Source organism: Suricata suricatta, chromosome X (assembly GCF_006229205.1).
Source record: "Suricata suricatta isolate VVHF042 chromosome X, meerkat_22Aug2017_6uvM2_HiC, whole genome shotgun sequence".
NCBI classification, from domain to species: domain Eukaryota; kingdom Metazoa; phylum Chordata; class Mammalia; order Carnivora; family Herpestidae; genus Suricata; species Suricata suricatta.
The window spans coordinates 110693817-110717704 of NC_043717.1; the positions used below are offsets into that span (position 1 = coordinate 110693817).

The 23888-nt window shown below is 42.6% G+C and overlaps 1 protein-coding gene across 7 annotated transcripts in view; it reads right to left on the reverse strand.

Moving 5' to 3' along the window:
• The window catches only part of F8 (coagulation factor VIII), a 128234-nt gene that overhangs the window by 45621 nt on the left and 58725 nt on the right, over positions 1 to 23888 (reverse strand). For all 7 annotated transcript variants that reach the window (XM_029929514.1, XM_029929515.1, XM_029929516.1 and 4 more), the window contains exons 13-15: positions 21848 to 22057; positions 12330 to 15438; positions 2313 to 2466 (exon numbers count right to left, since the gene is read on the reverse strand). In XM_029929514.1, coding sequence (XP_029785374.1) covers positions 2313 to 2466; positions 12330 to 15438; positions 21848 to 22057 — 3473 coding nt within the window. The remainder of the gene's footprint in view (positions 1 to 2312; positions 2467 to 12329; positions 15439 to 21847; positions 22058 to 23888) is intronic.

Here is a 23888-nt window from a genome sequence, read left to right on the forward strand (position 1 = left end):
TCTACAATAGCCAAATCGTGGAAAGAGACTAAATGTCCATCACCTGATGAGTGGATCAAGAAGATGTGGTATATATATATATACAATGGAGTATTATATGGCAATGAGGAAGAATGATATATGTCCATTTGTAGGAAAGTGGATGGACCTCGAGGGTGTCATGCTAAGCGAAATAAGTCAGGCAGAGAAGGACAGATACCATATGTTTGCACTCATAGGTGTAACAGGAGAGACCTGGCAGGGGACCATGGGGAGAGGAAGGGGGAAAGAGAGCGGGGAAGAGTGAGGGACACAGATCAAGGGAGACTACTGAATACTGAAAATGAACCATGGACTGAAGGGGGAGGAGGAGGGAGGGAGGGGGGTGATGGTCATGGTGGGGGGCACTTGTGCAGAGAGGCACTGGGTGTTATATGGAAACCAATTTGACAATAAACTATTATTTTAAAAAAGGTTAAATGTTAAGAAATTAAACTGTAAAATAAAGTTGAAGAAAGTGTAAGTGATTTTAAGAAAAAAAATCTTTGTATAGAAAGAATTTTTATTTATTTATTTTAATGTCTGTTTGTCTTTGAAAGTGAGAGACAGAATGCGAGCAGGGGAGAGGCAGAGAGAGGTAGAGACACAAAATCTGAAGCAGGCTCCAGGCTCTGAGCTGATAGCACAGAGCCCGACGTGGGGCTCGAACTCACAAACCATGAGATCATGACGTAAGCTGAGTTGGATGCTTAACCGACTGAGCCACCCAGGCGCCCCAAGGGAAGGCTTTTTATTAAAAGCTATGAAAGTGTCATAAAGGAAAGATTTATGGGTTACTGCCTAAAGGTTGAAACCTGCTTTATTTCAAAAACTACTATATATAAAAGACAAAAAAACTTGGAAAATATATAACATATAAGGTAATATAAATTGATAAGAAAAGCACTTTTTCCAAAAATGTCAAATGAACAAAGGACATTAACAGAAAACTCATTAGAGAAAGTCCTAAAATGTTCCCGCATATTGCACTTCTGGAATTTTGTCCTGGGAAAGGGTTGTGATTACAGCATTACTGAACTATTGAAAAAATTATCAAACTATTTAAAAGGTTGTTCAAAGTATATGGCTAAGTAAACCAGAAATTCACATAATAGACTATTATGCCATCATTAAAGTATTTAGAAAGTCCTTTTAATGGCATGAGAAATATTTATCACATGATATTTAGTCAAGAGGTAGAATTATACATTGTATAATTCTGAACACATAAAGAGAAGCATACATAAAACAAAGATAACATACACCAAAATGGTAATAACGGGATTATTTTTCAACATCATTTTCTATACTTTAAAATTTTTCTTTTTTATGTTTTTTTTTTTTGTGTGAGAGAGAGAGAGAGAGACAGCACGAGCAGGGGAGGGTCAGAGAGAGAGACACACACAGAATCTGAAGCAGGCTCCAGGCTCTGAGCTGGCTGTCAGCACAGAGTCTGATGCAGGGCTCAAACCCACAAACTCACAAGGATCTCACAAGATCTTGACCTGACCCAAAGCCAGACGCTTAACTGACTGAGCCACCCAGGTGCCCCTATACTTTAAAATTTTTCAAAAGTGAGAACACATTTTTAAAAAATGTTTTTATGCATTTTTGAGGGACAGCATGAGCGGGAGAGGGACAGTGAGGGGGACAAAGGATCTAAAGCAGGTTCTATGCTGTCAGCAGCAAGCCTGATGTGGGGTTTGAACTCACAAACTATGAGATCATGACCTGAGCTGAAGTCGACCATTCAGCTGAGCCACCAGGTGCCAAGAATACATTAATTTTTAATTTTTAATTTTTTTAAGTTTATTTATTTTGAGACAGAGACGGTTCAAGTGGGGGAGGGGCAGAGTGAAGGAGAGAGAGAGAGCAAATCCCTAAGTTTCGTGCTATCAGTGCAGAGCCCGACGTGGGGCTCAAACTCACAAAACTGTGAGATCATGACCTGAGCCAAAACCAAGAGTTGGATGCTCAACCGACTGAGCCATCTAGGCGCCCCTACATTATTTTTTTTATTTTATTTATTTTGAGAGACAGAAAGAGAGCATGAACAGGGGAGGGGCAGAGAGAGACGGAGGGACAGAGAATGCCAAGCAGCTCCGCACTATCAGCACGGAGCCTGATGCAGGCTTGAACTCACAAACAGTGAGATCATGACCTGAGCTGAAATCAAGGGTCAGACGTTTAACCGACTAAGCTACCCAGGCGCCCTAAGAATGCATTCCTTTTATAGTCAAGAACTATATATATATATTTTTTTTTTCCTTATAATTCCATTGTCCTCAACTCACCATGATATTGTCTTCAACTTCCGCTCTTATGTATGGTCCCAAGAGTCCCAGGTGCTCATTCAATTCTCCACGGTATAAGGGCTGAGTGAAGGATCCATCAGTAAATTCCTGGAAAACCACCTTCTTGAACTGAGGGACGTCCCCATCTGGAGCCCTGGGTGCGGAAGCAGAAAAAAAGCAATGTCTTCATGGACCAGGTGGGCAGAAAAAGCTCACATTCTTGCCCTCCCTATATTTGATATGTATTGAGTAGAACTGATGATGAACTGGACGTCTAATGGAGCAGAGAGAGGAGAACGAAGGATTAAAGATAACTTCCAGGCTTCTGACTTGGGAAAACGGATGGTGAGGCGATTCACTGAGATGGGGAACCCTGGAGGACGAGGCGGTTGGAGTATACAGTTTTGAACACATGGACATCTGTGTAAATTCAATTGGGAAATGCATAGCGGCCGAGGGCTCACAAGAGCTCTAGAACATCATCCATATTCAGACAGTATCCAAATGAGGGGAGCGGCTTATCAAAGCCGACAGTCAATTTTGTTATGTCTCATCTTACTGGATGACTAAGCAACATTTTGCACAGTTAACCACTCCATCTTCCTGACATACTGTCCCTCCAGACTTCACTAGGATGTAAGTTCTATGAAAGCAGGCTTTTGTCTGTTTTGTCCTCAGCTGTATTCCCAGTAGCTGGAACAAGTGTCCGGCCCATAGGAGAGGGTCAAAAAATATTTGTTGAATGTTAAACATATGTAGGGCTTATAAACATATTCCAAATTTTTAAATGTTTATTCATTTTTGAGAGAGAGAGAGAGAGAGAGAGTCAACGTGAGAGGGGGAGGGACAGAGAGAGGGAGACAGAATCTGAAGCAGCTCCAGGCTCTGAACTGTCAGCACACAACCCGACGCAGGGCTCGAACCCACCAACCAAGAGATGTGACCGAAGCTGAAGTTGGACACTTAACAGACTGAGCAACCCAGGTGCCCCCACACCCCTACCCCCACCCCAGACTTTTGGTTGAGGAATTATAAAGTCTCTGTTCCCTCAGCCCGTAAGATACTTCAGCAAACCCAAGAAAGAAAACTGCAACTAGGTGGTCCTCTCGCACCTTCAATTTTAGTTCATCCAATTCTTATTGTTCCCCAGATCGCCAAAGAGTTTAAAAACATGGGTTCTTGGAATGTATCTAGCTATTGTAGTTGTTGCAGCAAGAGTGTTGGTGCGCCGTGGCCCCCGCTCTCTCCAGAAGCAGAGTCCTACTAGCTTTCTTTTGCTTCAGATTTGCATGGCATGCCATTTCCCATCCCTTTCCTTTCAGCCTTTCATACTTCTGTGCTCTAGCTCTGTAGCTTGGAAACAGCATCTACTTGTGTTTTGTATTGTTAAGCAAAAGCCCAAATTGGAGTCCTTTGTCCCCAAGGATAGCAAACCAAGATTCACAGTCTCAATCTATCCCAGGAATGTGACGTTTTGACAGTCAATCCGAAATGTCACATCAGCATTAGTGAGGTCATCTGCATGATCAAAATCCTGCTGTCACCAAGTCTGTTAGAAAACAACATTCAACCAAGTCAGTCAGTTTATGAAGTTTATGATGGCACCATTCCAGAACAGGAAAGTGGGCCACCCTGTGAACCCTTCGAGTTCATGGTCTTCCTGCTTCCCGGGATTGCTGGTGAGCTCCCTGGTTGAGTTTCTGCGTTCAAGCTCCAAGTGTAACTAGCTTTTCAGTGCTAGGTTAACGGGCCAGTCCTGAGTGACAGGAGACTCTGGCAAAGAGCTGTCCTCAGCCCTTGGTTCAGTCCCCAGTTCTGTGTTGGAGTCCCTTCCCTGTTTCTAGTCTGCAGTCATTATCGACTGGGCTTTGCTGGTTTAGTGCTTTCCTGAGTTCTATTCTGCCACCTCCATCAGTGGAGTCTGCCGGTTTAGTCCACGCTGGGACTTGCTGGATGTGCATGCAGGGACCACTGTGGGCCAGTCTGCAGTAACATCGTATAAGTACTGCGCACTAATCGATTGCGCCACTAGAGCTCCTGCAGTAACATCGAAACCGGTCTTTGGTTCTGTCCCTGGACTCCACACTGGGAAGTCCTGATGGTTTAGTTTGCAATTATTGCCCAGATTCCATGCCGGGAGCTGCTGGTTGCTGCTGCAATTCTCTAGTGGTTGGGAATCAGTCTGTGGCCTCCATTCTTTTAGGCCTGCTCAGCTAATCGTGCTCCTGGCTCCTAGTTTGATGGTTATTGCTGGTGTCCACAGTTCCGTTCTTTCAGTTACTGTTGGTTTCTATCACTGTGCACAGGAAGTAAAGGCTGTGGCAAAAAGAGGGTCTCAGAAGCCAAAGAGCTTAGACATTAGCTTGGCTCTGAGGAACTCAAAGAGCTGGCTAAATAATGGAGTATTACCCAGCAATCAAAAAGAATGGAATCTTGCCATTTGCAGCAACATGGATGGAACTAGCGGGTATTATGCTAAGTGAAATTAGTCAGCCAGAGAAAGACACATATCATATGACTTCACGCATATGTGGAATTTCACAAACAAAACAGATGAACATTGGGAAGGGAAGGAAAAAGAAGATAAAAACAGAGAGGGAGGCAAACCATAAGAGACTCTTAAAAACAGACAACAAACTGAGGGTTGCTGGGAGGAGGTGGGGGGTGATGGGCTAAATGGGTGATAGGTATTGAGGAGGGCTCTTGTTGGGATGAGCACTGGGTGTTATATGTAAGTGATGAATCACTAAATTCTACTTCTGAAGCCAAAACTATACTGTATGTTAAGTAACTTGAAATTAAATAAAGAAAACAAAAAAAATAGACAAGATCATTTAAAAAGTGCATTTAAGGGGCGCCTGGGTGGGTCAGTCGCCCAGGTCATGATCTCAGGGTCGTGAGATTGAGCTCCGTGTCCAGCACTTTATGAATCCCCGCGTCAGGCTTCACCCTGAGCATGGAGTCTGCTTAAGATTCTCTCTGTCTCTCTCTCAAATAAAAAAAGTGCACCTAAAAGCAAGGGCTCCCAAATCAAAGGAACAAAATGGGATTCGTATGTTAATTGCATGTGAAAACCCCCAAAAGGTTTCTCGAGCCCCGCGTCGGGCCCTGTGCTGACAGCTGGGAGCCCGGAGCCGCTTCAGATTCTGTGTCTCCCTCTCTCCCTGCCCCTGCCCCGCTTGGGCTCTGTCTCTCAAAAAATAAAACATTAAAAAAAAAGAAAGCCTCGAAAAGACTTCAAAGTTACAAAATAGCTTCGTTGAAAGAATCAGTACAAAATTAACAAAAGCTACAACCCAACTCTTTGGGGAATTGGAGACAACTGTCTTGCAAATATCTGCCAGGTAAAAGGTTTGGTTCTAGAAAGTTCACCTGTCCTTTTCAACAATCCTCGAAACCTCTGCTGGCTCCTCTCTAAATGCTTGAAAAGGTCTGTACCCTGGCAACCGCAGTGTCCTATACTCAGTCTGTGCCTTTGTGAGGTAAATTTTCTATCTCCACCTTCTCCAGGAAAGAATTACAGTGAGAGAGGGAGGTATTTGGAAATTAAGCCTAAATGTTCTAGTGGTATTAGTAAAAAGAAAAGCTGTAAGATCTTTGTGTTTGTGTGTCCATTTATCTATATACATGTTGTAAATGTGTCACGCTTTTCAACATCTGGATGGTATTGCTAAAATTAATTGGTAAAAGAGCTCTACTTATTTGGCGTGAAGGCAAGCACTTATAAGGACTGGGCATTCTGAAACAGTAAAAAGTATAGACACTAGCCCAAATGTTTTTCAAGTTCATATGCTCTGGGATAATCTGCAGTCAGGTTGTTTCCATTAAAGAGTATTGTATTTCTGACCCTCCCTTGATTGCGCTGTCTCTATCTCTCAAAAAAAAAATTAAAAAAAAAAGAGTATTGGTTTTTTGTGGCACTTGGGTGGTTCAATAGGTTAGGCGTCCGACTTCGGCTCAGGTCGTGATCTCATGGTTTGTGAGTTCGAGCCCCACGTCGGGCTCTGTGCTGACGGCTCAGAGCCTGGAGCCTGCTTCAGATTCTGTGTCTCCCTCTCTGTCTGTCCCTCCCCTGCTTGCATGCTCTCTTTCTCTCAAAAATAAATAAATGTAAAAAATTTTTGTAACTATTGTTTTTTTCTAACTAATAACTTAAAACTGCGACACACAGAAAAACACAAAACATTCTCTTCTTCGGAGGGATTTACGGCACATTGTTGTCGTTTACCATTAAACTTAAACATCCAATTGGGGTAGTTCTGAGAGTGTCCTCCCACCACTAAGACTGAGGTGGCGGGTATTCGGTAGGCATTATATTCACTTCACTTTTCCGGCAGACTGGGTGACCTTGTGAGCCACAGACACGACACCCACAGCAACTGCCTGTCTCATGTTGGGAAGAGCAAACCGGCCAAGAGGAGGGGAGCCGGAGAGGCTCGATACACACTTGGGCTCGGCAGGAACTATAGCACGAATGGGAGCCTCACCAAGTTTCAAGAGTTTGAGGCCATCTTCCAGCTTCTTTCCAGAACAGTGATCAATCTTCTTCAGGTCAGCAAACCTGCCAACAATGTAAGCTGTTTGACAATCTGGCTTAGATGGTTCAGAATAATCATCTGAGCTGGAAATCCAGCTACTTCAACGATCTCAGTGGGTCATTTTTGCTGTCACTAGCCACGGGCCTGTGATCGTGTTTCTGAAGAATTCTCTTTGTTCTGGGGCATCAGCGATCATCATATAATACTTGGGAGTCTCCGATTTCCAAGGAGAGATAGCAATAATGATACCACACTCGCTTTGGGCCTCCATCTGTCCGAGACCCAGTCATACGTGAAAGGCCTCTATTCCCATCTCAGGAGCCTCCTTCTCAAATTTTCAACGGGTTTTTTCTTGATCTCACCACATTTGTAGATCAGATGGCTAGGAGTGGGAGATCTGCCCAAAATTACGCATCCAGCGATGACAGTGTTGGCATGAGTTTTTCCTTTCCAATTTCAGCTTAGATTTAGGGGTGCTTTTCATGACACCTGTGTTTTGGTGCCAAACCCATTGGGAAGAAAGCAATTATATCTTAGACCTCATAAGATGTTTTTACCATTCTTGATACAAACAATATTTATACTTATCCATAATTTACCTTTTACTTTTTTAAGTCCTTCTTGTCTTTTACTTATTGTATTGTCACTTTCCTATCGTCTCAAGTACATCATTAGAATATTTTTTACTGGGTTTTTGCTGGTGGTGAGATTTCTCTCTTTCTGTTTGTCTGAAAATGTCCCATTTTGCCTTGAATTCTGAATCATATTTTTGATGAGTATAGAATTCTAGGTTGGCAGTTATTGTCTTTCAATGCCTTTTAGACATCAGTTCCCTGTCTTCTATGTTTAATTAGCACTGTTGAAGTCACCTTTCTGTATCTCATTTGAATGTATGCTGTATTTTTTCTTTGACTTCTTTAAAAAATGTTTATTTAGTTATTTTGAGAGTGTGTGTGTGTGTGCATGCACACAAGTAGGGGAGGGACAGAAAGAAAGGGAGACAGAGAATCCCGAGCAAGGTCTGCACTTTGAGCACAGAACCCAACATAGGGCTCAAACCCACAAACTGAAAGATCATGCATGATGTGAGCTGAAATCCAGAGTTGGACATTCAACTGACTAAGCCATCCAGGTGCCCCTCTTTGGCTGCTTTTAAGACTTTTGGATTTTATGAAGTTTCACTCTGATGAAACGTCCCTAGGTCTTGTTTTTTTTTTTTTTTTATTCATCCTGTTTGGGATTTGTTGAGCTCCCTGAATCTGTGCATTCATGAATTTTTTTCAATTTTGGAAAATATCCAGCCATTACCTCTTCAATTATTGCTTCTCCTCTAATCACTCCTTCCTTTCCTTCTGCAATTTCATTTAAAAAAAATAGGCAAATCCTGTGGATTGGGTGGGTCAGTCAGTTAAGCATCCAACTTCAGCTCAGGTCATGATCTCACGGTTTGTGAATTTGAACCTTGCATCAGGATCTGTGCTGACAGCTCAGAGCATGGAGCCTGCTTCAGATTCTGTGTCTCTCTGTCTGTCACTCCCTCACTCACACTCTGTCTCTCTCTTTCTCAAAAAAAAAATGAATAAACCTTACAAAATTAAAAAAAATAGGTAAATCCTTCACATTCTATCCTTTGCATCTCCTTTATCTGTTGCTGTATCACAAACTACATCAAAACTTTAGTGGCTTAAAGCAGCAACCATTTTATTATACTTTTCAATTCTGTTAAGTGAGAATTGCAGCAGTGCTTGGCTAGGTAATAATTTTGCTCCTCATGGTATCATATGCAGTCACTCAGTGGTATTCAGCTGGCATCAGGGCTTATCTGGATGGTGTAAAATGGCTTTATTCACATGTCTGATGCCTTGGTGGAGAATAATGGAAATCTAGACTTGCCAGGACTCTTGACCCAAAGGCCTACATGTGACCTTTCTAGCATGAGAGCACCAGGATAATCAGATTTCATACGTCGTGGCTGGCTTCTTTCAGAGAGAGCCTCCCAGGAGAATGAGATGCGAGGTATGTGGTATTTTCCGCACCAGCATCACTTCTGCCACATCTATAGGTAACAAAGTTCTGTTATATTCTGTCGGTCACAAATGAGTCCTAATGCCAGCCCAGGTCAAGAGGAGGGGTATTAGATTAGTCTGCAAGCACTGTCAATCCAAGACTTGGCATAAAGTGTGATCAAGAATAGAGATTTCATGGACAACACAGATGACAGAAAACCGGGCTGCAAGCCAATGAAGTGAGTTAACTGGTTTACTGTTACCTTGAGGATATAGATCTTTGGGGACCCAGCTTAAAGTGGGCACGGATTACATCCACTTTTACTCTCTTGAAAATCCCATCGAGTCTTATTTGAATGCCTTCAATACGCTGATGGCTCCCAAACTTATTTATCTTTAGCACAGAGTTCTTCCTTGGATTCCAGACTCATGTATCCAACTGGCTACTCAACATTTCAATTTGGGTGTCTAGTGGGCATCTCAAACTAAACATGTTAAAGACAGACCCTTGAGTGTTCCCTCAAATAAATCTGTTCTCCCCCAAGCCTTCCATATCATCATTGTCCACCTAGTTGATTAGGAAAAAACTAAAACTTTTCTCTGAGTCCTTCTTCCTATTCCCCCCATACTCAGTCTAACAGCAAGTCCTGTTGGCTTATCTTCAAATTATACTCATATTTTTCCATTTCTTTTGATTTCCTCTACCACTATTTTAGTCTAAATAATCTGTCCTCTCTTCTCTGGACACCTGCAGTAGCCTCCTGGTTGGTTTCCCTGCCTCTGTTTTTGCTCATTGATCTTGTGTTACCATTCAGTTGGTATTCTCTGGAGTTCAGACATACATGAGAGCCTGCTCTTGCCTCCCTACTCCATCATTTACTAATGCACTCAACAGATTTTTTAAGCGTCTATCACATGCCAGGCACTGTATACGTTTCTGGGGATATAGCACTGAACAACACCTTCAAAATCTGTGCTCTCAATGAACTTAGTTTCTAGTTGGGGAAAATAGACTACCGACAAGTAAATGTATACGACTTCAGGTGCCAGTAAGTGCTGAAAAAATGTGGTAGGAGCTGTATGTGTACACAGTGTTCAGGGAAAGCCTCACTGATAAACTAAATTTGAGCAGCTACTGGAAAGAAGTGAGAGGATGAACATTAGGATATCAGAAGAAGATAATTCCAAGCAGAGAACACACAGTGCAAAGGCCTAGAGAAAGGTATCTATTTGTTCCATCTGAGGAAGAACAATGAGGCCAATGTGGTTAGAATAGAATGAGCAGGAAACAATGCTAGGATATGAGAGCAGAGAGGTTTCCGAGGGTCAAATCTCAGAAACTTGAAGGCCACGGTGGAGGCTGTGAAATTTATCAAGAGTAGAAAGGAAACCCACTGGGAGAGTTGGAGCAGAGAACAATAATCAGAATTACACTTTGAAAATTTACGTTAGCTGCTGGGTTGGGAAAAGACTGTATAAGGGCCAGGCTGGAAGCTGAAAGTCCAGGTAAGAGGCTATTAATAATAATTTGGGTGAGAGTTGAGAATGCTTTAGACTGGAATGGTAGCCATTGACGTGGATACCAGTAGCTGGATACTTTTCCACCTGTTCTTTCATTAAGCCCTTCAAAAAGTCTTTTTAATCTCCATTATTCCATAAAAATACATTTTCAATGTCACCGTTGATGTTTACTCTCAGTCCTCATCTTAGTTGAACTCTCAGTAGTATTTGATAGTTGATTACTCCATCCTTGTTTTTAAGTTTCATTTATTTTGAGAGAGACAGAGAGTAGGGGGAGGGGAGAGAGAGAATCCCAAGCAGGCTCTGGGCTGTCAGCACAAAGCCTGGTGTGGGGCTTGAACTCACAAACTGTGAGATCATGATCTGAGCTGAAGTTGGACGCTTAACTGACAGCCACCCAGGAACTCTGATTACTCTCATCCAGTCTGACACCAATTTTCTTTTCTTTTCTTTCTTTTTTTTTTTTTTACTAAACTTCCTTTTAGTTACTCAGACCCTAAACACTGAAGTTATTCCTAACTCATCTTTTTCTCTCACAACCACATCTTTCCTCTCTAATCCATCAAAGAATACCACTGATTATAATTTCAAAATATAACCAGAATTTGATTATGAACTGAGAATTGGATACGATGAAAATACACTGTAATTGAAAGTTGGAGGTGGTTGACTAGGAAACTGGAGAGGCCGCCCTTACGGGCACCGCCTATGTATTGCCATAAGCATGAAGACAGCATATGGTTACAGATGTCAGTAAATGTGTCGGAAGTTGGGAGGTTCATTGCACAGGCATTGGCTATGAGTGAGAAGGGCTGTTGGAGAATGGGTAAAAGGGGTTGGAGATTTAAGGCAAAAGAAAATGTAGGATACGGGGCCAGGACAGTGGGAAAGTGAGTAGACTAGGGAAATATTCTATAGTTGCTATGCAGCAATAAGGGCCCACTTGAGGTAGACAGTGAGGTCAGAAGGTAACAATGAGTAATGAAGAGGGCGCCTAACCTTCCTCTAGGACCTATGTTATCTGACCACTGCTCATCTTTACTACCTCAACTCCCGTGACCACCCCCGCCCCAGTTCTTCACTCTAGTTCAGTTGTACTGGTCTGTTCTTGTTCCGTTCTCAGAGCCTTGGCATTTCTTGTTCCTTCTGCCTGGAAACAACTGTCAGAGCTCCATCAGGCACCCTTTTCTCATCATTTAGGTCTCAATTCCACAGACGATTTCTTGGACCAACACAGCTAATGTAACACCATCAGTCACTCGCTATCATATTAGATTCTATCTCCTGAACAGCACCATCAAGATTCTCCTACTTATTTTTCTGCTAATTTATTACCACTTGCTCCCTGCAATAGAATGTAAGCTCCTATTTTGCTGCATCCCAATGTATATAAGAATGTCTGGCATATAGTAAGTGCTCAATAAATACTTGTTGACTGATTGACTCTCCATAAGACTCTCCTTATCTTCCAAATTTCTCTGTGCTTTCTCTTCCCTGCCCAACCTCCCTCTGCTTCCCTAACAATCAAATTCCCCCACTTTGCTCCCTGGATTCCCGGTACCATGGAAAACAACGTTCCCTGCATCCTCAATGTCATTACCACACACTTTACTTCTTCCTCCTGCCTCTCTCAGAACTTTTTCACAAGATTAACATCACTCCTGCAGTTTACAAGGTTGATAGGTGAGGCTGACATTCTTCTTGCTCCCCAGTGATGCTTTTTGACCCTGACCCATTTACCCTTTTGTAACTCTCATTATTGATGTCATCATCTAACCTCCTATTTACTCCTCATCTCCATCTAGACTTTGCTTCTTGGATCTCAGGTTTCCTCTATAAAACAATCTTTGGAGACTTATTCTAGCAGATTAGCTGCTTTTTGTATTGTTTCAGCACCTGGTAAAGTCAAACGCGGCAATAGCAGGACAGACGAATAATGAATGTACCCATACCTGTTTCTTAGTGCATGGGGAGATGTATTCATCCCATAATCCCAGAGACGCTCCACTGCAGCAATGAAATAGTGTCGTGTTCTCTTCTGAAAGCTCCGGAGGCCCGGATTTTCATCTTCACCATAGATGTCAAAATCTTCTCTCTTCATTTCAGTTGAGAACATGTCATCATACTCAGTTTTGTCTTCCTCTGGCTGAAGAGTAGTAAGGGGTATTTCCCTTGGGTGGCGTTTTGAGACTGGTGGGTTCTCTGTGCACAATCTTCCAGTCTCTCCTTGCTTTGCCCCAGTGGCTTCTCTTTGGAGTTTACCTTGTCCTTCACTTACTGCTGCTACTGAATGACTGTTTTCACAAGGGCCCAGGGGCACAATGGTGTCTTTGCTCTTAAAAGCAATGTTTTTCTGTGACTTTTTTTGGGATATCCACTCTTCTCCTGGTATCTGGGTAGCATTATTGTTATCCCAAGCAAGGGGACCCAGCAGCTTGGAGGGAATCCTTTCAAAGCTCTCTGTTGTCCATTTCAGAAAGGGCACTTTTCCAGGTCCATTTATTTTCTTTAACTTAACAGCTCCCTGTGTTTTCTGAAAGAAGATCTTCCCCATGAGATCCAGGTGGCCAGAAGAATCATTGCTAGTTTTTGTAGGGAGAGAGTCTTCTTGATGAACATGAGCTTTCAGGAGTGACTCAACTTGGACAGATGCTTCAGACAAGACTGGTTGCAGAAGAGCGTTTTCACGTTTCTTGTACATGAGTTGGTTTGTGGCACTTTTCCCTAGGGAGCTGAACTTTCTTTCACCTCCAGTCATTTCTGAGGTTAGGAAGGCTACAGAAAGGTTCTTTCTCTTGGCTCCTTGTGTAAAATGACTGTGTTTTTGCACCCCAGAACTCCTCTCCCCGAAGGCATGACTGTAGGCTGATACTAGAAGATAAGAAGATTTGTCTTGGGAAGGGATCTTGGTGGGATCTGTATGGCTAGTTGATGGAAATGCTGATTCCTCTGCAATGGGTAATGAAGACTCGTTTATTTGAATGGTGCCCTGATTCCCCATAGAACAATCTGATAGGACAGACTGAGTGGCAGTACCTTTATCTTTCTGGTTGTCTTCTATTTGTGTGAGGGCGCCATGCGTCACATAGTTCATGTTTTTGGATGACTTGGTTGAGATGTCATTCAAAATTACCCCCCTTGCAAACTTTGTTCCTTCTAGTGAGAGTCTGGATTGTTTCAAGGCCCGCTTACCACGCTGAGTGAGAATATTATGCTGACTTTGATTAGGAGACATCTGCAGAGTGCTTGAAAACCTCTCTGCCATTCCCTTTGTTTGATTTCCCAAGTTTTCTTCCTCCCTTATTTCGGAGAAATGGACCATGTGAATCCCTGCTCTATGTGCTGAATCATGTAATGACCTGGTGTCTTGACGTATTGGAGTATATGACCCCTCATCTAAACCTTCCACATTTTGCTTCATGCTTAGTAAGAAAAGGTTCTTCAGGGAATTCTTAGTGTCAGTCACCGTATATCCCTGAGGCAAAACCACATTCTCTTGGGTTAGTTTCTCCTTTCTTTCTATCTCTTCCTGAGATTTTTCTTCTTGATTGTAGGTATCATTTTCTTGGACATTAGCCAAGTTAGGAAAAAATACGCTCTTGCTGTTTGGAAAACTCATCTCTTTGAGTTCTGTGTCCTTTGTAAATTCATCCTTTCCTACTACCACCTTCTTCTCTGACAAAAAATTCTGATCTTTCACAGAGTTTTCTGACCCTAAAGATGTTAATTGCATGGGACCGGGCCTTTGCCCAGAGCTTAGGGAATTCTCACCATGGGCCCTTTTTATCCACTTTGCTGAATCTGGAGCGAACAGTTTCTTGAAGAATGAGCGATCTGGATTTTCTGCACCTAGTGGCATGGGGCCCTCTTTGTTTTGGAGGACCCCTTCCACATTTTTTGATGCAGTAGTTTTATTTGACACATGATTTAGCCCCAAAGCTGTAATATTTCTGTCCATAAATGTTTCATTGTGAATCAAAGAAGTCACTTCTTGAAACTCAGCATTATCTTGTAATACAGTATCTTGCCAGATTGATGTACTGTTCTCAGTTAATAATGTTGGGACATCAACATGAGCCTCGCTATTAGTTGTTAAGTTAATTGGTGCCTTGTTTGTCTTTATCAAAGAGATATTAACTTTGAATAAAGCATTATCTTTGATTAATGAAGCAGGTCCACGAACTCTGTCTTCTTTAAATAACCCATTACTCTCCACTGGCAACACATTTTCTCCCAGTGAACTTTCTTGACTATTCACTAAAGCTGCTTCCAACAACTTGGAATCATGATCTTCTTCACTCAAGCCCAAAGGTATGCCGGACTGAATAGAGTGAGATGAATTTTTGCCAAATACAATGGTACCTAAATGACTATTAAACTGAACTGACATATTTGGGGGTCCTAAGGAACCTGTCTTTTCAGTACCTGCTGCCAACTTGCCTGATGGAATTGTTGGTGAAGCCATTAGGTTGTCTGATGAACTAGAAATTTTTAAATCAAGGTTCTTCAACTCTGCTGTTACAGTCGTCACCAAATCCTCATTTAATCTTAATTTTAGTTCTGGCTTAGGAGTAGATACTCCGTCCCCACGGTGATGGAGCTCTGCTCTGAGATCTGCCAGTTCAGATGGGCCCTTGTCGCTTTCTATAGCTCCAAGTAAATGATCATTGGCTTCATGTGTGACTTCTTGGAGATCAGACAAGAGTAATCCATGTGGAGTAGGATTCTGTCCCAGCAGCATCAACAAATCACTAGAGGAGACACTTTGTACTTTAAGCAGCTGTGTTCTTTCTCCAGGCTGAGGAGGGTCAATCTTCTCTATGTCATTTTCTGGAGTTGTGGTGGCTTTGAATTGCTTTTGCCTAGTGCTAGGGTGTCTTGAATTCTGGGAGAAGCTTCTGGGTTCAATGACATTGTTTCTATGTAGCAGGGAAGCTGGAATATCTTCATATATATCCTGATAATAATCATCAGTGTCCCCATTACAATTAGAAACCTTCAGTAAGGCTGTCATGCCTCTGTTCCGAAAGTCTGAGTTGTGGCATCCCAGCACCCAGAGGCCTGGAGGAAGAATACGACTCTGGTTACTCACAGCCCACGTCCCAAGCAAGTTATGTATTAGTGGTTCTCGTCTATTCCCAGATAATGAAAAAATACTTGTCAGTACCATTGTATTACAGGTCATCAGGTTAAATCCCCGGCACATAAAACAGTCCAACAATCATAGTGAAAGTGCTTTTCTGCACTGCTTCTGTTTTGGTATATCTGACTGTGATCACAAGAAAGGGTGTGATTAAAAAATGAATAGATATTGGAATAAAAATGGAGAAACATAATTAACATATACAACAGTGGGGGGTCTTAATAGTCACACAGAACGCTTTGATGATGATAGTGACTTAATTCCTAAAACTGTATGCAGGTTAGGTATTATTGCTATATTACATAATGGCACAGGTTCTTACACTCAGATTGCCTGGGTTCAAATCCTAGTTCTACCATTTACCAGCTGTGTGACACTGAGCAAGTCAACTGATCTCTCTGAGCCCCACTTTTCTACTATGTAAATGAGGCTAATAGTATTTTCCTTTTTAATAATGTATGCAAATCACATATCAATGACTAGCTTCCGTTGTCATCCATTTGCAGGATAAGTAAGCACAGGGGAGCAGGAGTTCGGTTTAGGATCCGCCTAATAGAAACTCCCACTACTGTGCTAGCAATGGTAATTTCTGCTGTGAAGAAGATTATTCGAGTGAAGGGATTTTATAGCGGTAAAGTGGATGCACAAACATAAGTAAACCAAGATACATCACTACGAAGCCACTCATCTGGTACCTTAAGAGCCTCAACATCTTGCCAGGCATTTGCGAGCAAAGTCTTGCTGAATCCAGTTTTCCCTCAAAGGAAAGACTTTTCTCAAAGAATATTTCCATAGAGACCTAGGAGATAATGGGATGCCCATGGAAAAGGTCTTTATGGTCAAATGCATCTTGGAATCAATGCATATTGCACTTTATGTGCAAAGGATCAATCAGATGGGAAGTGAGAATACATACATTTTATATCATACAAGGATTTAGAAAATCTATCTTTAAAGCAGGTACCCTCAGGGAGTGATGGGAGAACGTTTTCTACCAGAATAAAGGATTAGACTGTAAATTAAAAACCAGGATGACATGGGATGCAGGAAATTGGCCCCTATCCTGAAGGAGGATGAAGAAAAGTCCCGAATTAATAACTGATACTCAGACCTAGAAAAAAACAGCTCAGACTGGAGGAGGAGGATGCATGGGTCCAGGAGGTCAGTTTCTAAGTAAAAAAGAATATGTTGTATGATAACACTCTTGGGGAAAAAAAGAGAATAACTAAAGGGAAAGCATTACAACAAAGACAGTAAAACAATGAGAAGCTCAGTTAAACAAGTTATAAAATTAAGAAATGTAATCCTATTTGATTCCATAATGAACATTTACATAGTCATAATAATGTGGTTTCACTAAAAATGGGGACATAACTACATCATAAGTTTGTGGATTGGGAGCCCAATTTCATGACATTTAGAGCATATTTTTGATGGTGTGAAACGATGTTGGGTCAGAGTAGATTAAGACTGGATCTGTAATGAGTCGTTTAAATAAGGTTTTTGATTCTCAAACTTCTACTGTTATAACTTAGACACGAGGATAGTAGTTGAGTGACAAAAGGGAAAATGAAACTCCACAGACATGTTTGGAATGACGTACATCAAACTCTGAGAAGGGCCTGGGATTGGGAATGGTGATCAAGAAGGACTGTAGTTACATCTGGGTTGGTGCAGAGTTTGTAATGAGAACATCTCTTTGTATTACATGCATGAACAAAAATTAATTTAAAACACAATTCATTAAATCTCAATCGAAGAGCTTAAAGAAGAGTTTGATGAAAAACTCAATAAAATAAATAACCCAACAAAAGTAAGAAATTCTACATGCATAAAATCTGGAATAAGAAAGGAGATACAGTTATGGTTGCGAAGAAAAGCAAAAGAGCTATAATTCCTTCACCTTCTGCGCCAGGCAGGTGATGCCCCGCCAAGTTTGAGATTGGGTAGGCTCCGGCCTTGGTGATATAAGCAGGCCTCTCAGTGAATAGTTGTTTTATAAGCTCTTATCTATCTTGGAATTAGTTTTTATCAAAGTGACCCAGAGAGACAGAGCCGAACTGATCACAAGCAGGTAGAGGCGCATCTCCGGCTCCAGCAGACAAGAGCTCTTTAGTCGTCCAAGACCAGAACAATTTCCCTACTATGAAATATTAAGAAATGCTTTAAAAAGAATTACGATTTATATTTATCATATGTATATAGAGAGAAACATCAGATATATCACTAAGGAAAACAGCAGGTGACAAAACATGATAAAACCGCCATCTACCGCCGCCAAGAGCAGAGCTGCCAGAGGCTGCCAGGGTCCTCGCGCTTGCCTTTGCACCCACAGGGGAATGGCCTAGCCGGGGAGGCCCTTCTCGGTGCTGGCGCTGATGTGCCAGCACAAAGGCCTTCCTTGGCGGTGGCGCTCGAGTCTGGGGCAGTAGCAACAGCGCTGCTTTCACAGGGCGCAGACACTCGGAGTGACCATGGAGGCAGGGTCCCAGGCTCAGGGGCGCGGGAAACTACCATGCTCCTGGGTCTCAGAGCATGGGTGCACCTGCTGTGGAGGTGTCAGTGTCCATAGCTCAGGCGTGCGTGGATGGCCCCTGGAGCTGGGGTCCAGGTCTCTGGGGCACGCCACATTGCCCTTGCCCTGGCGGGAGGGGTGCACCAATGGCATGGCGTGTGGCGGGCAGTGGTGCCACGGGTCCTGAGGAGCAGGCTAACAACAGCAACTCGAGCCCTGAGGATGGCAGGTGCTACGGAGGCCTAGGCAGCAGGACCCTGTGGGAACTCAGGTGCTGAAAGCTGCAGGTGTCCCTGGAGGTAATTAGTACTGGGAGTGTCCCTTCCCTTTCCCCGTGAACGAGTCCCCAGAGTTGATTCCCCTTGGCATCGGGCCGTTCCAGAGTGAGGGACCGAGTGACACAGGGAAAGTGTGTCCTACACTTCTCTATGTGGCTGACCTCAGTTTTAGCTCCGAGTGTTCCTGGTGCTTCTTCATCGTGGTTTGGAGGGGTCCCACAGCTCCTTTTTATTGGTATATAGCTGTTTCTTTGTTCTTTTCTTTTGTGGGGGTAATGAGAGTGGCATTTAAAAAATGTTTACTTTTATTTTCGAGAGAGAGAGCGCAAATCGGGGGGCGGGGGGACAGAGGATCTGAAGCAGGCCCTGAGCTGACAGCAAAGAGCCCAATGCGGGGCTCAAACTCACGAACTGTGAGATCATGACCTGAGCTGAATATGGACACTCAACCGACTGAGCCCCCAGGTGCCCCAGGAGTGGCATTTTTAATTTTCATTTTTTAAAGTATGTATTTTGAAAGACAAAGGGAGTGGTAAGGCCAGAGAGAGGGAGAGAGAGAGTCCCAAGCAGGCTCCATGTGGTCAGTACAGACTGATGCAGGGCTCAAACCCACGAACTGTGAGATCATGACCTGATCCGAAGTTGGCTGCTTACCCGACTGAGCCCCCCAGGGGCCCCTGGAGTGGAATTTTTTAAAGGCTGGGAAAAAAAGATACAACATAACAAAACAAACCTACCAACCCAGAATTCTATACATGACAATATCATTCAAAAATTCTATACCTGAAAGTTCTATATGTGAAAATATCGTTCAAAAATTCAGGAAAAATAAAGACTTTTTAGACAAGCAAAAACTGAGAGGATTAATTAACCAGCAGACTTGCACTATCAGAAATGTAAGATATACTATAAATATAAGGGCATAGGTAGGTTGTAAGTATAAGAAGGGAAAAATATAAAAACATTAATCAAAATAAAGGTTGTTGAGGCAATAAATTTTCGACAAAGCAGACATTAAGGGCAAGAAGTACTACTTCAGACAGAGAAGGCCACTTCATGGTGGAATGGCTAATTTCATAAGAGCACATGACAATCTCCTCAAATTTTTAAGCATGTGATTTTATGCTGCCTCATTTATTTTGAAACCCTGTTATTAACAGATATAAAGAGAAAAATAACAGGGGCGCCTGGGTGGCTCAGTCAGTTAAGTGTCCGAGTTCAGCTCGGGTCATGATGTCACAGTTCGTGAGTGCGAGCCCCACGTCGGGCTCTGTGCTGACAGCTCAGGGCCTCGAGCCTGCCTTGGATTCTGTGTCTCCCTCTCTCTCTGCCCCTCCCCTGCTCACACTCTATCTCTCTCTCAAAAAGAAATAAACATTAAAAAAGTTTAAAAAAGAGAAAAATAACAAACTGAACAATCATAGTTAAAGCTTTCAACATGGTAACTGTATGAAGCAGACAAAATAGAAGTAAACTTATAAGGAATTTAACAACATAACAAGGGAGCTTGATAAACGTGACCAATATGTAACAGCCCGCCACCGAGCACAGAAAACATATTCATTGTAAGTTCTGCTGGGCCGTTAGCCAACGCAAACCGTACGCTGGGCGCACAGCAAGTCTCAACAAGTCGCGAACGATTACAGTCATACTGAGTATGTCATTGACCACAGTAAAGTCAACATAAGAAATGAGCCACTGAGAGATAACTAGAAAATGCCCGTATGTGTAGAAATTTAATAAAATACTTTTAAATAACTATGGGTAAAAGAAGAAATCACAGGGGAATTTAGAAAATATTTCAAACCCCATGATAATAAAAATATGACTCGTCAAAACTTGTGATATGTGTGGTGTTCTCCCCCATGCTCTTACCAATTTTACTCAAAAGTGAGGCACACATATAAAAAATAAAAGACATAGGGATTGGAAAGGAAAAACCAAAACTGTCAATATGTGTGTACAATTTGATTGCCTACATAGAAAACCGTATAGGATTCTAGATCTTATTACTGAATTTGGCAAGCCTGCAAGATACGTGGTCAACAAACACAAAATTTGTATATTTGTGTAGATGTGTGTGTTCCAATAAAACTTTATTTACCAAAATAGGTGATCAACCTGCTGACTATAGTTTTGTTTTTTATTGAGGTGCAATGGACAGAAATCATTGCGTAGGTTTAAGGTGCACAACATACTGATTTGATACATTTATATTACAGTCTGATGACCACCGTGGCATTAGCTAGCACTGCTGTCACGTGGTATGATCGTCATTTCATTTTTGTGGTGACATGTGCTTACAGCAGGGTATCAAGTGGCCTGCCTAGTAATAAGAAGGATGAAGCACTGTTCCCTGCGGCGACACGGACGAAGCCTGAAACCATCATGCTGGGGGGGCGGGGGCAGGTGGCTCAGTGGGTTTAGCAGCCAACTCTTGATTTCGGCTCAGGTCCCAATCTCGCAGTCATGGGGTCGAGTCCCATCTTGAGCTCCGCATCAGGCTCCATGCAGAGCATGGACCCTACTTGGGATTCTCTCTCTCTTTCTCTCTACCTGTACACACACGTACACAGGCACACAATTTCTCTCTTTGGTTTAGACAGTTATAACCATATTATACACAATGTTTTATCACCTTCTTGTACATACTTAATTCATTTGTTAATAGAAAGAAAATTATTGAGCACTTACTGTAGGCCAAGAACTATAAACATTAGGAGGTATAGTGATGGATGAGATAAACAAGGTCTCTGTCCTCTGCGAGTTCGAAAATTAGTTGGAAAACAGATAACAAAGACATACATATACAAGATACTTCTAGAGACACTGCTGGAGTTCTGCCAGGTTCTTCTAAATTTACGCACTTGGCACAAACATCCATCCCTTGTAAGTACAGTAAGTTTCTGGGTATAAAGGTGAATATATGTTTATACATGATGAGACTGGTTTTTATTCCCCAGAAATTTCGCCGTGAGGGTTTATGTCAGGGTGAGAGAGGAGCTACAGTCTGCAGTGGTTTGACGTGCTCTTCCCCGCCCCCATTACTAAGGAGCAAGGTCTGTGCTGGATTGAGGCCATGTCACTGCTTTTCCTGACAGCCGTGGTTAGGGAGGGGGAGGGAGGATGAGAAAGTGACGGCCACATCTATCCCGAAGGCCGCCCAGCAGTCTGGGTCTGGGGGGGTGTGCACCAAGAGTGTGCATGTACCCGCGAAGGCTTCTAGGTGGCCTTCACACCACAGTACCGCTGTTCACAAAGCACACGTGCTGACTGCATCAATAAATATGTATTCACCACTCCAGTGTGGTAAACACACGCAAAGTGTGGGCAATGGTAAGTAAAGGCACTCTATAGGGGAAAGACTTTCAGGTAAATATTTGATGTGGTGCCATTATTAAAATGCCTTGCAATTACTAAGATCACTTGAACCATTTAGTATCCGCCCCCACGGGAGCGAGTGGGCAGCATGACAGATGAACGGCGAGTGAAGAGATCACCGCTGTTAGTAAATGAATAGTATGAATAGCTAACCTGGATTTTCCATTGACATGAAGACAGTTTCTCCTGAGAATGGGAAGAGGGTAAGCGTGTCTTCATAGACCATTTTGTGTTTGAAGGTATATCCAGAGAAGAAGACAGACAGGAAGTCAGTTTGTGCTCCAACGCTTAGAATGTACCAGTACGCCACCTCGTGCAAACAAACCGACAGCTGCAAGTTGTCAAAAACATAGCCATTGATGCCTGCAAACCAAATGGGAATAAGACATTTGATTTATTTTTTTGGGTTGTCGTGATATGATGAGAAATAATGATATGTTAACGCCCACTACCTTATTCCCAAGAAGAGGTAGCGCTATACTTTCCAACGCACTACATTGTTGGTACTTGATCAGCTAGCTCCCAATTCGAAAGCGAGAAGAGTCATAGACCTTGACCCTCCATGAACTGGAGAGGGAAATGCTACAAAAGACAGCATCGATTTATACAAGTGGAATATTGTATGCAGCAATGTTAAATTTTTTTCAGTTTCATAACTCCACTCCGGTTATGTAAGAGAATATCTGTACTCATAGGAAATGCAGAGTGAAGCACTCTGAGGTAAAAGGGCATGATGTCTGCAACCTGTTCTCAACTGGAAAATGAGCAGTAAAAGTACATAGAGAAAAAAGAATGATAAATAAATATGGACAAATATTAAAAATTAGTGAATCTGGCTAAAAGGTATATGAGAGTTCGCCATACTACTCTTGTAGAATTTCTGTAAGTTTCAAATTATTTCTAAATAAAAAGCTAAAGAAAAGGAACCGTGACTTCCTTCTATAAAGGGAATTGTTCTGAATGCCTCTTCCCTATATCTATCCATCTATCTATTCAATAAATGTCTGTCTATTCTGCACGATGGCCCACAAATCCGCTAGACAATGTTCAGACTCTAGCTTAGGGCAACTAAGCGAGAATCGAAACTTCTTGCCCTATAAAGCCGTAAGAGATATTATAAATCTGTTGTAGTTGAAGGTGTGGTCCTCTGCAGGTATAGATGAATATATCCATCGGAATATCGAGTCCAGAAAGAGATACAGATATACACAGGAATGTAGTACATGAGAAAGGCAGCATTTCAAACTGGTAGCAAAAGAGAATGAGCTACGTGGCAAATGCTGATGGAAAATATGACTATTCATTTATTTTAAATTTATTTTGTAAAGTTTATTTATATATTTTGAGAGAGAGAAAGAGCACACAAGCAGAGGGGGGGCAGAGAGCGAGGAGTGACAGGCAACTGCAAGCAGGCTCTACAGTCTCAGCATGGGCCCGACGTGGGGCTTGAACTCACGAACTGTGAGAATATGACCTGATCCGAAACCAGGAGTCGGATTCTTAACTGACTGAGCCACCCAGGCACCCCGAAAAGCCAAAGCAATCTTGAGAAAGAACAAAGCTAGATGCATCGCAACTGCTCATTTCAGGCTGTACTAAAAGCTCTAGTAATTAAAGCAGCACGGCACTGCACAACAGTAGCCATAGACCAATACGACAGAATCAAAAGTCCAGAAATAAGTCCTTAAATATATGGCCAACTGGGGAACCCGGGGGCTCAGTCAGTTAAGCATCTGGGTTCGGCTCAGGTCACGATCTCACAGTCTGTGAGTTTGAGCCTCACGTCGGGCTCTGTGCTGACAGCTCAGACCTGGAGCCTGCTTGGGCTTCTGTGTCTCCCCCTCTCTCAGCCCCTCCCCACTCTAACTCTGTCTCTGTCTCTCAAAAATAAATAAACATTAAAAAATTTAGGGGCGCCTGGGTGGCTCAGTCAGTTGAGCATCTGACTTTGGCTCAGGTCATGATCTTATGGTTGTGGGTTCGAGCCCCACATCAGGCTCTATGCTGATATCTAGCTCAGAGCCTGGAGCCTGTCTTCGGATCCCTTGTTTCCCTCTCTCTCTGACCCTCCCCTGCTCATCCCATGTCTCTCTCTCTCTCTCTCAAAAAATAAATAAAACATTAAAAAAACTTAAAGTTTAAATATATGACCAACTAATACTTGATAAGGCAATCAAGAATATTCAGTGAGGGA